Raw genomic sequence first — 15363 nt, 5'->3', positions numbered from 1 at the left:
GCGCTGCTCCTTCGTCAGGTGAAGTGGAGAGATGCATAAAGACACAGCTTATATAGTCAGAGAATAATGCCAGATGATTACAGGTAATCTTTCTAACTGCCATTTATCACACCTCGCCAGAGAGATAATCACAGCGATCAAAGGTGTGAATGGTGTCCAAACAGGTTAGTCAGGAAAACATTACATCAAAGAACAATGAGGTGGGGTCACAAGGGGTCAAATGTTGCAGATGCTGGGGTCTGTATGAAAAACAAAAAACAGACAAAAAAACATTTTTTTTGCTGGAAATCACAGCAGGTCCGGCCGCATCTGTGTGGAGAGAACAAGCCAATGACGACTTGAGTCTGGGTGACCCTACATCAGGTGGGGTTACATGGAGCGTGACATGAACCCAAGATCGCGGTTGAGGCCATCCTCATGAGTGCGGAACTTGGCTATCAGTTTCTGCTCGACAATTTTGCGTTGTCGTGTGTCTCGAAGGCCACCTTGGAGAATGCTTACCCAAAGATCGGAGGCTGAATGTCCTTGACTGCTGAAGTGTTCCCCGACTGGGAGGGAACACTCCTGCCTGGTGATTGTTGCGTGGTGTCCGTTCATCCGTTGTCGCAGTGTCTGCATGGTCTCGCCGCTGTACCATGCTCCGGGGCATCCTTTCCTGCAATGTATGAGGTAGACAACATTGGCCGAGTCACATGAGTATGTACCATGTACCTGGTGGGTGGTGTCCTCACGTGTGATGATGGTATCTGTGTTGATGATCTGGCATGTCTTGCAGAGGTTGCCGTGGCAGGGTTGTGTGGTGTCGTGGTCGCTGTTCTCCTGAAAGCTGGGTAATTTGCTGCGAACGATGGTCTGTTTGAGGTTAGGCAGCTGTTTGAAGGCGAGTAGTGGAGGCGTGGGGATGGCCTTAGCGAGGTGTTCGTCATCATCGATGACATGTTGAAGGCTGCGAAGAACATGGCGTAGTTTCTCCGCTCCGGGGAAGTACTGGATGACGAAGGGTACTCTGTTGGTTGTGTCCCGTGTTTATCTTCTGAGGAGGTCTATGCGATTTTTTGCTGTGGCCCGTCAGAACTGTCGATCGACGAGTCGAGCGTCATATCCCGTTCTTACGAGGGCGTCTTTCAGCGTCTGTAGGTGTCCATCGCGTTCCTCCTCGTCTGAGCAGATCCTGTGTATCCGCAGGGCTTGTCCATAGGGAATGGCTTCTTTAACGTGATTAGGGTGGAAGCTGGAGAAGTGGAGCATCCTGAGGTTGTCCGTGGGCTTGCGGTAGAGTGAGTGCTGAGGTGTCCGTCTTTGATGGAGATTCGTGTGTCCAAGAATGAAACTGATTCTGAGGAGTAGTCCATGGTGAGTTTGATGGTGGGATGGAACTTGTTGATGTTATCGTGTAGTCTTTTCAGTGATTCTTCGCCGTGGGTCCATAGGAAGAAAATGTCGTTGATGTATCTGGTGTATAGCGTTGGTTGGAGGTCCTGTGCAGCGAAGAAGTCTTGCTCGAACTTGTGCATGAAGATGTTGGCGTATTGGGGTGCGAATTTGGTCCCCATAGTCCAATAGCTTTATTTGAAATCACAAGCTTTCGGAGCCTGACGAAGGAGTAGCGCTCCGAAAGCTTGTGATTTCAAATAAAGCTGTTGGACTATAACCTGGTGTTGTGTGACTTCTCACATTTGTCCAACCCAGTCCAACACCACATCAAATCATGGCCCGACCGACCTCTCCCAGAATGATACAGCACAGACCATCAGGAGCAGGAGCTGGCTCCGCCATTCAGTAAGCTTTGCTTCTACATCAACTCCACTTTCCCGCCAGTTCCCCATATCCCTTGATTTCCCCTAAAGTCCAAAAATCTATGGATCTCAGCCTTGAATATACTCAAAGATTCAGCATCCACAGCTCTCCGCGGTAGAGAATTCCAAAGATTCACAACCCTCTGAGTGAAGAAATTCCTCCTCATCTCAGTCCTAATCTATGGAATTTGCTACCCCAGAGAGCTGCGGAAGCTGCAACATTAAATAAATTTAAAATGGAGATAGACAGTTTCCTAGCAGATAAGGGAATTAGGGGTTACGGGGAGAGGGCAGGGAAGTGGACGTGAGTCTAGATTTAGCTACAACCCCCAGGGTCTAATAGCCTGAGACTGGTGTGTGGAGCCTTCGCTCTGCTGGCTTTGCGACTGTTTGGGGTGTAATCCAAATTTCTTGGCAATAATTTCTAATGCCTCAGCAATTTCCTTTCACAGATTCCTAAGATATATCCTGTTAGGCTCAAGCACTTTGCCTTCCTGTAGCCTAAGTAGCTCATCATAATATTGCTCACCTTGTTCTCAGCCATTTCAGGACTCGCGTCCTCACCGATATCATTTTTAGCAAAGGCCAAAGCAAAGTAGGAATGGGCCCTAGTCTGGCAAACGTCTATAGATTCTGGAACGGTTCCTGCAGATTGGAGGATAGCAAATGTAACCCAGCTATTTAGGAAAGGAGGGAGAGAGAAAACGGGGAACTACAGACCTGTTAGCCTCACATCAGTAGTTGGGAAAATGCTGCAATCTATTATAAAGGATGCAATAACTGGGCACTTAGAAACTAATAGTAAGATTGGGCAGAGTCAACATGGATTTATGAAAGGGAAATCATGTTTAACAAACCTATTGGAGTACTTTGAGGATGTAACTAGTGGAGTAGACAAAGGGGAACTGGTAGGTGTGGTGTATTTGGATTTTCAGAAGGCCTTCGATAAGGTCCCACACAAGAGGCTGGTGAACAAAATTAGGGCACATGGAATTGGGGGTAATATACTAGCATGGATTGAGAATTGGTTAACAGACAGAAAACAAAGAGTAGGGATAACCGGGCCTTTTTCAGGATGGCAGGCTGTGACTAGTGGGGTACCGCAAGGATCGGTGCTTGGGCCCCAGCTATTCATAATCTATATCAATGATTTGGAAGAGGGGACTAAATGTAACATTTCCAAATTTGCTGATGATACAAAGCTAGGTGGCAGTGTCAGCTGTGAAGAGGCTTCAAAGGGGATCTCGACAGGCTCAGTGAGTGGGCGAGAACATGGCAGATGGAATATAGAAACATAGAAGATAGGAGCAGGAGTAGGCCATTCGGCCCTTCAAGCCTGCTCCGCCATTCAATGAGATCATGGCTGATCATCCAAATTCAGTACCCTGTCCCTGCTTTCTCCCCACATCCCTTGATCCCTTTAGCCTTAAGAACTATATCTAACTCATTCTTGAATATATTTAATGATTTGGCCTCAACTGCCTTCTGTGGTAGAGAATTCCACAGGTTCACCACTCTCTGGGTGAAGAAATTCCTCCTCATCTCAGTCCTAAATGGCTTACCCCTTATCCTTAGACTGTGACCCCTGGTTATGGACTCACCTGCCATCGGGGACATCCTCCCTGCATCTAGTCCTGTTAGAATTTTATAAGTTTCAATGAGATCCCCTCTCATTCGTCTAAACTCTAGCGAGTATAAGCCTAATTGACCCAATCTCTCTTCATACATCATCCCTGCATCTTCGCTGCACTCTATAATGTGGATGATGCGCTATCAACAATACCAAAGACTACGAAATGGACTTATATGAAGTAGGCTTTTATTGACTAAGAACTAGAGCATGCCTCTGCTAGTGAATCCATCCTAAGAGCTCCCAGGGGAAGGGTGGTGAGTCACCTTTATACCCGGGCTTAGGGGTGGAGCCAGGGGCTGAGACATGCCTGGACTTGTACAGGGTTAACAGTGGTTTACCACACAGGCATGTACAGGTTAACAGTGGTTTACCACATTCACCCCTCGTTTAAAAAAAGAGTCCGGCGGGGTGAAGTGTTTCAAAAGTTCGTATACGAAAGTCTCTCCGGGGGTCTTGCCTGCCGTAATGATCTTCGTGGTGGCGGTTGCGGCGGTTCTTTGCCCGCGGCCGCTTCTCGCGTGGGACGGAGCACTGGCGTGTCGTCCTCTCGGGGTAGGGATGGCACCGGCATGTCGTCAGTTCGTGGTAGACACCCCGGTGGTGCGTTGTGGGTAGTGGTGGTGGGTGGAGGTAGTGGATGGTGATCGATGCTGTTTCGGGTGGTACCTGAGGGTGCGAGGACTCGAATTGAGACTGTGTCCTCCCGCCCGTCAGGATACGCCACGTAGGCGTACTGTGGGTTGGCGTGGAGGTGAACCTTTTCGACCAGGGGGTCCGTCTTATGGCTCCTCACGTGTTTCCTGAGCAGGACGGGTCCCGGAGACGTCAGCCATGGCGGTAGTGATGTCCCCGAGGTGGATTTCCTGGGGAAGACGAACATCTTCTCGTGAGGGGTGGCTTTTGTGGCAGTACAGAGCAGTGATCGTATGGAGTGGAGCGCATCGGGGAGGACATCTTGCCAGTGGGAGATTGGGAGGCCCTTGGATTTTAGGGCGAGCATGGCGGTCTTCCACACCGTTGCGTTCTCCCTCTCTACCTGTCCGTTACCCCGGGGGTTGTAGCTGGTAGTCCTGCTCGTGGCTATGCCCTTCTCGAGCAGGTACTGGCGCAGCTCGTCGCTCATGAACGACGAGCCCCTGTCGCTGTGGATGTAATTGGGGAAGCCAAATATGGCGAACAGGTCGTGGAGGCACCTGATGACTGTGGCGCTGGTCATGTCCGGGCAGGGGATGGCGAAGGGGAAACGGGAGTACTCGTCAATAATATTGAGGAAGTACGTGTTGCGGTCAGAGGAGGGAAGGGGCCCCTTGAAATCGACGCTGAGACGTTCGAAGGGGCGGGTGGCTTTAATCAGGTGTGCCCTGTCTGGCCTATAAAAATGCGGTTTGCATTCGGCGCAGACCTGGCAGTTCCTGGTCATGGTCCTGACCTCCTCGATGGAGTAAGGCAGGTTGCGAGCTTTAATAAAGTGGAAGAACCTGGTGACCCCCGGGTGGCAGAGATCATTGTGGAGGGTCCGTAGCCTATCGACTTGTGCGTTGGCACATGTCCCACGGGATAGGGCGTCTGGGGGCTCATTAAGTTTCCCGGGCCGGTATAAGATATCGTAGTTGTAGATGGATAACTCGATCCTCCACCGCAATATCTTATCATTTTTGATTTTCCCCCTTTGTCTGTTGTTAAACATAAATGCTACTGACCGTTGGTCAGTGAGCAGGGTGAAACGTTTACCGGCCAGGTAATGCCTCCAGTGCCGTACAGCCTCCACTATCGCCTGGGCCTCCTTCTCGACTGAGGAGTGTCGAATTTCGGGGCCCTGGAGGGTCCGTGAAAAGAAGGCCACGGGTCTCCCCGCCTGGTTAAGGGTTGCGGCTAGGGCGAAGTCGGATGCATCGCTCTCCACTTGGAAAGGGATGGACTCATCCACTGCGTGCATTGTGGCCTTCGCAATGTCCTCTTTTATGAGGGTGAAGGCCGCACGGGCCTCTGCCGTCAGGGGGAAGGAGGTTGACTTGATGAGGGGCCGGGCTTTGTCCGCATAGTTGGGCACCCACTGGGCGTAGTAAGAGAAGAACCCTAGGCATCTCTTCAGGGCTTTTAGGCAGTGGAGGGGGGGGGGTAGTTCCAGGAGGGGGCGCATTCGGTCGGGGTCGGGGCCGATGACTCCGTTTTCCACCACGCAGCCAAGAATAGCGAGGCGCGCGGTGCGGAACATATATTTTTCTCTGTTGTATGTCAGATTCAGCCGTTGGGCCGTACGGAGGAATTTTTCTAGGTTGGCGTCGTGGTCCTGCCGGTCATGGCTGCAGATGGTGACGTTGTCTAGATAGGGGAAGGTGGCCTGCAGCGTGTTCTAGTCAACCATCCGGTCCACTCCCTTTGGAAGACCGAGACCCCGTTGGTGATGCCGAAGGGGACTCGGAGGAAGTGGTAGAGGCGACCGTCAGCCTCGAAGGCCGTGTACTGGCGGTCCTCAGGCCTGATGGGGAGCTGGTGGTATGCCGACTTCAGATCAATCGTCGAGAATACCCGGTATTGTGCTATCTGGTTGACCATGTCAGATATGCGGGGAAGTGGGTATGCGTCTAATTGCGTGTATCGATTGATCATCTGGCTGTAATCAATAACCAGGCGCTGTTTTTCGCCGGTCTTTACTACCACCACTTGGGCTCGCCATGGGCTGGTGCTGCCCTCGATAATCCCTTCCCTCAGGAGTCTTTGTACTTCTGATTTAATAAAGCTCCTATCCCCGGCACTGTACCACCTGCTTTTAGTAGCAATTGGCTTGCAGTCTTTGGCGAGGTTAGCGAACAACGGGGGGGGGGGGGGGGGTTTGACCTTCAGGGTGGACAGGCTGCATACTTTGCGCGGCGCCGTGTTTAAATTCTGCTGGCTGCAGACTGTAAGTGGGGGCAGGGGCCCGCCATATGCCATCGTGACGCTCTCCAGATGGCACTGGAAGTCTAATCCTAGCAGTACGGGAGCGCAGAGCTGTGGCAGGACGAGGAATTTAAACTCTCTGTACTCCACGCCGTTCACTGTCTGAGTCGCTACACAGTTGCCGCCAACGTCCGCCGTATGGGACTTTGAGGCCATAAAGACCTGGTGGCGTGTGCGCATAACCGATAGGGAGTAGCGTCGCACCGTGTCGGGGTGGATGAAGCTCTCCGTGCTTCCGCAGTCGAAAAGGCAATTTGTGGCATGGCCATTTACCTTTACGTTCATCATGGACCTGGCTAGTTGATGGGGCCTAGATTGGTCCAGGGTGATGGAGGCCACCGTCGAGGTCGGTGGGTCGCTGTAGTATTCGCCCGCGCCGAGGGCCTGGTCCCGAGATGGTGTCCAAGATGGCAGCTCCCCCTCGGCTGGTGGTGTCCAAAATGGCGGCCCGCACGGCTCACACATGGTTGGTGGGGTCCAAAATGGCGGCCTGTACGGTTCACACGCGGCGCTGCTAGAATTGGGGGTCGATTTCGCCTTGCACACTCTCGCGTAGTGGCCTTTCTTGCCGCATTTGGAGCAGGTCGCGTCCTTTGCTGGGCATTGCTGCCTGGGGTGCTTGGCCTGGCCGCAGAAGTAGCATTTCTGGCCTCTGGTCATTGCAGCTGTAGTTGGGCTGCTGGCGGCTTGTGGCCTTACCGGGTCCCAAGATGGCTGCTCCCGTGGCATCCACGTGGCCATCCGGTCAGGGGGGTAGGCGTCCATGTTCTGGAGGGCCACGTCTAACGAGTTAGCGAGGGCCACCGTCTTCTGCAGGTCGAGCCCCCTCTGTTCCAGCAGCCTCTGCCGAGTATAGTTGGACCTGATGCCGGCTACGTAGGCGTCTCGGATCAGGTCTTCCGTGCATTCCTTGGCCGTCACCGCTTTGCAATTACAGTCCCGGCCGAGGGCTCTCAGTGCCAGTAAATATTCAGCGCCCGATTCCCCGGGGCGCTGTTTTCGGGTAGCCAGGAGGTGTCTGGCGTAGACCTCGTTAACAGGCCTCACGTATTGTTCCTTTAACGTCGCGATGGCGGCCGCGTAAGTAGTGGCGTCTCGGATGATCGAGTAGACTCGGTGGCTCACCCGTGAGTTCAAGACAAGCCGTTTCGCATCATCTGTAGTGACAGTAGTGCTGGAGGCCTCCAGGAAGGCTTCGAAACAGCTCAGCCAGTGTTCAAAGTTATTGGCTGCATCTGCTGCTTGAGGATCCAGGTCTAAACGTTCCGGCTTCAAGATTTGCTCCATGTTGAAAATTAGTCAATAAAATTGATGCGCTATCAACAATACCAAAGACTATGAAATGGACTTATATGAAGTAGGCTTTTATTGACTAAGAACTAGAGCATGCCTCTGCTAGTGAATCCATCCTAAGAGCTCCCAGGGGAAGGGTGGTGAGTCACCTTTATACCCGGGCTTAGGGGTGGAGCCAGGGGCTGAGACATGCCTGGACTTGTACAGGGTTAACAGTGGTTTACCACACAGGCATGTACAGGTTAACAGTGGTTTACCACAGTGGATAAATGTGAAGTTATCCACTTTGGTAGAAAAAACAGAAAGGCAGAGTCTTTCCTAAATGGTGAAAGGTTGGGGAATGCAGATGCTCAAAGGGACCTGGGTGTCCTTGTACACGAGTCACAAAGTGAATGTGCAGGTGCAGCAAGCCATTAGGAAGGCAAATGGTATGTTGGCCTTCATTACAAGAGGATTTGAGTACAGGAGTAAAGAAGTCTTACTCCAATTATATAGGGCCTTGGTGAGACCACACCTGGAGTACTGTGTACAATTTTGGTCTCCTTACCTAAGGAAGGATATACTTTATGAGATTGATTCCTGGGATGGCGGGACTGTCATATGAGAAGAGATTGAGTAATCTAAGGCCCGTATTCTCTTGAATTCAGAAGAATAAGAGGGGATCTCATTGAAGCATACAAAATTATTACAGGGCTTGATAAGGTAGATGCTGGGAGAATGTTTCCCTTGGCTGGGGAGTCTAGAACCAGGGGCCACAGCCTCAGGATAAAGGGTAGGCCATTCAGGACTGAGATGAGAAGAAATTTCTTCACACATAGGGTGGTGAATCTTTGGAATTCTCTACCCGAGGGCTGTGGAGGCTCAGTCATTGGGTATATTCAAAACAGAAGTCGATAGATTTCTGACTAGTGAGGGCATCAAGGGATATGGCGATAGGGCCGGTGCATGGAGTTGAGGCAGAAGATCACCCATGATCTCATTGAATGGCAGAGCAGGCTCGAAGGGCTGAGTGGCCTACTCCTGCTCCTATTTCTTATGTTCTTAATATAGATACATGTGTTATGCACGGCTGTTGAGCAGGAGAAAGACCTAAGTGTTACAGTACATGAATCTCTCAAGGAAATACCAGGCATGTCGTCACACAATGGGGTAACTGCTAAAGATAATGCCGCGCGGCTATAACAAAAGCAAGTACTCGGAATGTATTACCAGGATAATCAAATACAAAGCAAAAACACAACACTGTCCTTGTGCAAGATTTTAGTTAGGCCTCATCTAGAATAGTGTGTCCAGCTTTGGTCTCATAAGAACCTAACAAACAGGAGCAGGAGTAGGCCATACGGCCCTTGAGCCTGCTCTGCCATTCAATAAGGTCATGGCTGAACTTTTCATTCAACTCCACTTTCCCGCCCTATCCTGATTCCCTTAGTCTCCTCACATGTTGGATGACATAGAGGTTCAGAAGCACTAGATTGATACCTTAGTTACCATGATAGGCTTAGAGAGCTGGAACTTTTTTACTCCAGAGGTGTGTAAACTGAGAGGAGATCTGGTTACCTTCAGGAGTTGGAGAGGAATTTCCCAGATTTTTCCCTGCCCCGCCCCCCTAAGTTGGTCTAGGGGTTTATCACCTCTCCCAGGAAATTGTGTGGCTGGCTAGTGAGGGGGAGGGGTGTGTGGGGGGGAGTCATGGTGTTAAAGTTGCACCATGATAGTATGGGACAGGTTCAATGGACTAGTTGGTCTTTTCCTGTCCGTGTTTTCATATGTTTGTACTTGAGTAAGTCTTGCATTGCAGCTGTGGGCAAAGCTTGGCTGCAGTATTGAATTTTACTCGTTGCTCTGCCTTCATAAACTCCTTTCTCTCCCCATAACAAAGAACAGGAGACAGGGTGTTGCAGCCTGTCACATCACTGCTCTTTTAACTGCCAAAACTAGCACAGGCTGATTGGAGGTACAACTCCAATCTGCTGGCTGAAGGCAGAGAAATCCTAACATCACAATCTACACCCTTATTTGCTTCCCCTATAGTTGTCTCACAAAATGAGGAAGAGAATAGAGAAATACAGGGGCAGGGTGGAGTAGAAACACCAGCACAGACCAGTTTTTCTTTATTCGTTCATGGGATGTGGACGTTGCTGGCAAGGCAAGCATTTATTGCCCGCCCCTAATTGCCCTTGAGAAGGTGGTGGTGAGCCACCTTCTTGAACTGCTACAGTCTGTGGGATGAGGGTACTCCCACAGTGTTGTTAGGGAGGGAGTTCCAGGATTTTGACCCAACGACGATGAAGGAAAGGCGATATATTTCCAAGTCAGGATGGTGTGTAACTTGGAGGGGAACTTTGATGTGATGGTGTTCCCATGAGCCTGCTGCCCTTGTCCTTCTAGGTGGTAGAGGTCGAGGGTTTGGGAAGTGCTGCCGAAGAAGCCTTGGCGAGTTGCTGCAGTGCATCTGGTAGATGGTACACACTGCAGCCACGGTGCACTGGTGATGGAGGGAGTGAATGTTTAAGGTGGTGGATGGGGTGCCAATCAAGCGGGCTACTTTGTTCTGGATGGTGTCAAGCTTCTTGAGTGTTGTTGGAGCTGCACTCATCCAGGGAAGTAGAGAGTATTCCATCACACTCCTGAGCCCTGACCTATGCCTTGTGGAAAGGCTTTGGGGAATCAGGTGAGATGCTCACCACAGAATACCCAGCCTCTGACCTGCTCTTGTAGCCACAGTATTTATGTGGCTGGTCCAGTTAAGTTTCTGGTCAATGGTGACCCCCCCAGGATGTTGATGATGGGGGATTCGGCGATGGCAATCCTGTTGAATGTCAAGGGGAGGTGGTTAGACTCACTCTTGTTGGGAGATAGTCTTTGCCTGGCACTTGTGTGGCGCGAATGTTACTTGCCACTTACCAGCCCAAGCCTGAATGTCGTCCAGGTCTTCATTATCTGCGGAGTTGCGAATGGAACCGAACGCTGTGCAATCATCAGCAAACATCCCCACTTCTGACCATTGATGAAGCAGCTGAAGATGGTTGGGCCTAGGACACTGCCCTGAGGAACTCCTGCAGCGATGTCTTGGGGCTGAGATGATTGGCCTCCAACAACCACAATCATCTTCCTTTGTGCTAGGTATGACTCCAGCTAGTGGAGAGTTCCCCCCCTCCCCCCCCCGATTCCCATTGACTTCAATTTTATTAGGGCTCCTTGATGCCATACTCAGTCAAATGCTGCCTTGCTGTCAAGGGCAGTCACTCTCACCTCACGTCTGGAATTCAGTTATTTTGTCCATGTTTGGACTAAGGCTGTAATGAGGTCTGGAGCCGAGTGGTCCTGGCAGAACTGAAACTGAGCATTGGTGAGCATGTTATTGGTAAGTGCCGCTTGATAGCACTGTCGACAACACCTTCCATCACTTTGCTGAATGGTCTGTTTCTGAGCTGTTGACTCTATGTAACCTCATTGTGCTTCTTTAACGAGTGATTAACTACTTGGCCCAAGCCTCTTTCTTGACCTGTTACCTTGAACAGCTACATCCTCATGATACTGACATGGCTGGTGTTTCCTAACCCAAGTATATGACAATGCATTTGTCCACATCAAAATACATCGGCCACGCATGGGCTCATTCACCTAAGTTATCTAAATCAGCCTGCAACCTATTGATCTGTTCAGAATTACTAAACCCCAGTACATATATTTGTGTCATCAACAAATTTAAAGATGCTTCAGTTTAACCGTGTCATTAATAAAAATGATGAACATTAACAGACCCAATACAGAGCTCTGCAGAACTCCACTCATAATCAGGCCCCAATCATTTTTGACACTCCAATTTGAGATACAAGAAACTCTTTTTTTATCCGGCACCAGTGTGGTGCCGGTTGATCAAAAAGTCCGGATTACAGAGAGGTATACTTAGTAAGGTACGAGAGCCCCGTACACGGCCACAGATCCAGGTGTCCCTGTTGCAATACAACAGGTGCAGGAACCCCGGTTACACGGCCACAGATCCAGGAACCCCGGTTACACGGCCACTAATATGAAGTAAAACTTACCTGAACCTACTCCTGAATTTTGCCGGTTAAGAAAGATTTCCGGTTATTTAGGTGCCGGTAAATCGAGAGTTTCCTGTAGATACAGTCTTGCTCAGCACTCAGTGTAAATGAAACTCAGAATGTACATAGCTTCCATTAAAAAACATCAGAAATGATAAAAGAAAACTGCCTTTATTTTATAAAATAAATTTGTTTTTACAGGCTCATGGGTATCATAAAATCAGAAATTCAATAAAAGTACAACTGGAAAAATTAAAACGTCAACATTTGCAAGCAGGACTTAGTGACCTTAAATAAGCGCCTGAAGGCTTTATTCTTAACAAATAATTTCACAATATATGGTACCCCTTCATTAATTTACAGATCCGGAGCCCCACTGCATACTTTGTAACTCAGTTGTCTCCATAAGTGAGTGTGCAGCCAGGGCATCAAAACTACACTGGAAAAATAATGCCTGGCAGAATTGGGAAAATACAGTGAGAGATACAGAAGCAGAATTAGTGGCATTTTTTCATAAATCTTATGCACCCTATTCATTAAACTGTATTTTGTAACTTTAGCTAGGGTGAATTGTACCTTCTTTCCCAACAGAGATGCAGTCTGGATTTCTGAAAGTCAGAAGCAAACCAGACCCCACGCCTTATCCAAGTTTGTAAGCTCTCAAGCTTGGGTTGGAGGTGGATGGCGAGGAGAAACTATACCAATATAATACACTCACTATGATCATAACTTCCATTTCGTCCTCTATTTTGATAATCCCAAAACCACAACAAAACGCAAAAATTGTTAAGAGGTCAGAAATGGATGCATCACAGTAAAACCTTTTTAGCTGGCCTTTGACAAAAAAAGAGGATTATGGGTACTCAGCAATATCAAAATTCTTGACATATTTTATGTACATATACACACACACACACACAATGTAGTGAATAAACCAGTACTGTATCAGGCTGTAAAAACAGAACAGTCATAAAATCGACAAACTTGCATTGACAAATGTCACATTTTTCACAAAAAATGAATCCAGATCTTGGTGTAAGGAACTTCTGTGTTTGTGTCAGTGGGTATGTGAACTGCTTAGTCCTAAAACTCAAAATTGCATAAAAGTAATAATAGATGCAAAGAAATGAGTCATAAGGCACTTACCAGTGTCGAGGTTCACACGATGTTTATGAACCTCTGTTGGGGTTTAAGATGTCACCTGAACCCCTTGGTTGTGAGACTGCCACGTGGCTTGCTCCTCTGGCTCACCTACTCCTGTATACAATTATATTTTAAAACATTCCTGAACCGTGAATGAATTATTTGGACAGCCCTAACTCTAACATTTTGGGAGTAAGTTCCATTTGGAAGAACATTTCTTTTGAAATCACCGTTTGCTTCAAACTTTGCATAAAACGAGAACAAGAGGATGCAGCATTTATTAAATCTGTTTTGTCACAGTAAGAACCATATTAAACAAGAATTGTGCCGTAACCAGAAAATCTTGAGCGAAGGGATAAAAATAAAACCCCACGATGGCGCTGATCATCTGGATGTTTTATGGCTTTGCGGTAGCAATATTAATCTGCTAGGCTACGGCCGAAGCAGGGATTTCAGATGCGACACTGTCCAATGGCTGCCAATGGCAATTCATTAGTGCGTCGTATAACTCCTCACTCTGTTCCATGAACTGTGCGTTAGCTTCTTCGACATCCAAGTGAGGAACTGGATCTGGAACATAACAAGTGTGACAGTGGCACTTCAATACACACAGCACACAATGGAGAACAGGCTTTACTCTGCAAGTCAGAGAAACATCATAACTCAAACAGCAAAAGTTTATATACCGTGAAACCTTTTGAGATCACCGTGGCCAAAACATCACATCAATAAATCACTATTCACGTTTTTCTTGTCGCGCTCTTCCCCTTCTTCTGACATTTGTAAACATATCCTCTTACTTTTTTGCAATTCATTCCCCACATTGTCATTTGAGTACGTGGCTTTTTTCTTCTCATCATTTATTCCCCCCCCCCCCCACCTCCCAGTTTAATTTCTTTTCATTATCTTTCTGCTGCTCACTTTGGTTATTCTTGTAACCGTATCTCTTCTAGTTAGGAATATAGAAAGAGGAGTAGGCCTTGTGGTCCATTGAGCCTGCTCTGCACTGTGTGAGCCACAGCATCTCTATCTTTTTAATCCCTGGACAGTTCTCTTTGCTTTTCTTGCTATGTCCCTTTAGTCTCCTTCCTGATGCCAATTTTCTCTTGAGGTGGGATGAGAGCCACAAAAACTGACTTGGGAGGACTGTGGTGTCTGTTAATGACATGTGGAGGAGGGCGAGCAGCTCCTGTGACAAAATAAAAACTGGAGGGTTTGACTCCAGAGCTTCCTCCCTCCATAATAAATCCAGGAACAGAAGACCATGCTTCCCCCTAAAAACCTTTCTAGCACAAATTGTTAATGAAAATTCTTATTTCCTGCCCTTGTGTAACCTTGTTAACCTCTTGCAGAGCCAGCTATGTATATATTTATAAACTAGGCGTCACCCCCTTTTCTTCTTAATGCACAAAATACGATCATGGTTTCAATTACAAATGATGGTGGCAATTATCTTCCCGGCAATGTTGCTAGCATTGTGAGGGTCACTGAAAAAGAAAAAAACTGACTTCAGATTAAATACAGCAAAACAAGCTGCAAAGTGGACTGACATGCAGTCTAATCAAGTACAATAAATCAGTCTCACACCTCATCATTTTGCTGCTGCAAGAACCAGTGAAACAGCTGCAAATGTAACAGATCGTAGCAGTACCTCAATACCTCATTCAGTTACCGCAGTACTGCCGGTGTCAATGTTACCGTACCAGGATCTGTTATATCATTGCACCCCTACTCATAGTTAAGCCAAATGATTTTGCACAACACAACAGATTTTCTACGCTTATGCTTCCGAACTGCACCAGAGCAGATTTTCCTCCACTCATGACTCCCAATGCTGACCCCCAGTAGGTTTTCCGAGGACAATGTAATTTGCATGTCTTTGGCGCTGGGATGCCTGCAGCAGTGGAGCATGCCCAGCTGCCGCTTGTACTCTACACACCATAGTAACATTGGATGCTAATGACAGAAAATAACACCTAGTGATGCCACACTGTCATTAGTGGGCAATCTGAATACGCTGGCCCATATTTGGCCAGACATATTCAACACCCACCATGACCTCTGGTGGAAAATCTCAAAGAGTTGGCCGGCGGCAGGGGCTCAGTGGAATGGCACCTTCCATTTCTCCCATTTCCCTCCCAATGTTCTACTTGCCACCTGAAGTGTCAGCCGTGGCTCAGTGGGCAGCACTCTTGCCTCTGAGTCAGAAGGTTTTGGGTTCAAGCCCCACTCCAGAGACTTGAGCACAAAATCTAGGCCGACACTCCAGTGCAGTGCTGAGGGAGTGCTGCACTGTCGGAGGTACCATCCTTAAAAAAAAAAGAAAAATTTGCAGGGCTGTGGGGAAAGAGTGGGACTAATTGGGGAGCTCTTTCAAAGAGCTGGCGCAGGCACGATGGGCTGAAGTGGTGGAACAGCAGGAGAATTGCTCTACTGAATTTACATAGGATTACATAGGATATACGGCACAGAAACAGGCCATTCGGCCCAACCAGTCCACGCCGGCGTT

General features: G+C 48.5%; 1 protein-coding gene across 4 annotated transcripts in view; it reads right to left on the bottom strand.

Moving 5' to 3' along the window:
* Positions 1–11861: 11861 nt before the first annotated feature.
* Positions 11862–15363, bottom strand: part of LOC147103359 (tRNA selenocysteine 1-associated protein 1-like) — a 35874-nt gene continuing 32372 nt past the window's right edge. For 2 of the 4 annotated variants that reach the window (XM_085962861.1, XM_085962862.1), the window contains exon 9: positions 11862–13424. In XM_085962861.1, the coding sequence (XP_085818987.1) occupies positions 13282–13424 (143 nt within the window). In that variant the 3' untranslated portion in view covers positions 11862–13281. The remainder of the gene's footprint in view (positions 13425–15363) is intronic. The other 2 variants (XM_085962858.1, XM_085962859.1) reach the window with 1 other exon arrangement.

Source organism: Somniosus microcephalus, chromosome 20 (assembly GCF_052327205.1).
Source record: "Somniosus microcephalus isolate GS21.2 chromosome 20, FLI_Smic_1.0, whole genome shotgun sequence".
Taxonomy (NCBI): Eukaryota; Metazoa; Chordata; class Chondrichthyes; order Squaliformes; family Somniosidae; genus Somniosus; species Somniosus microcephalus.
This window is presented reverse-complemented; position numbering and strand designations above follow the sequence as displayed.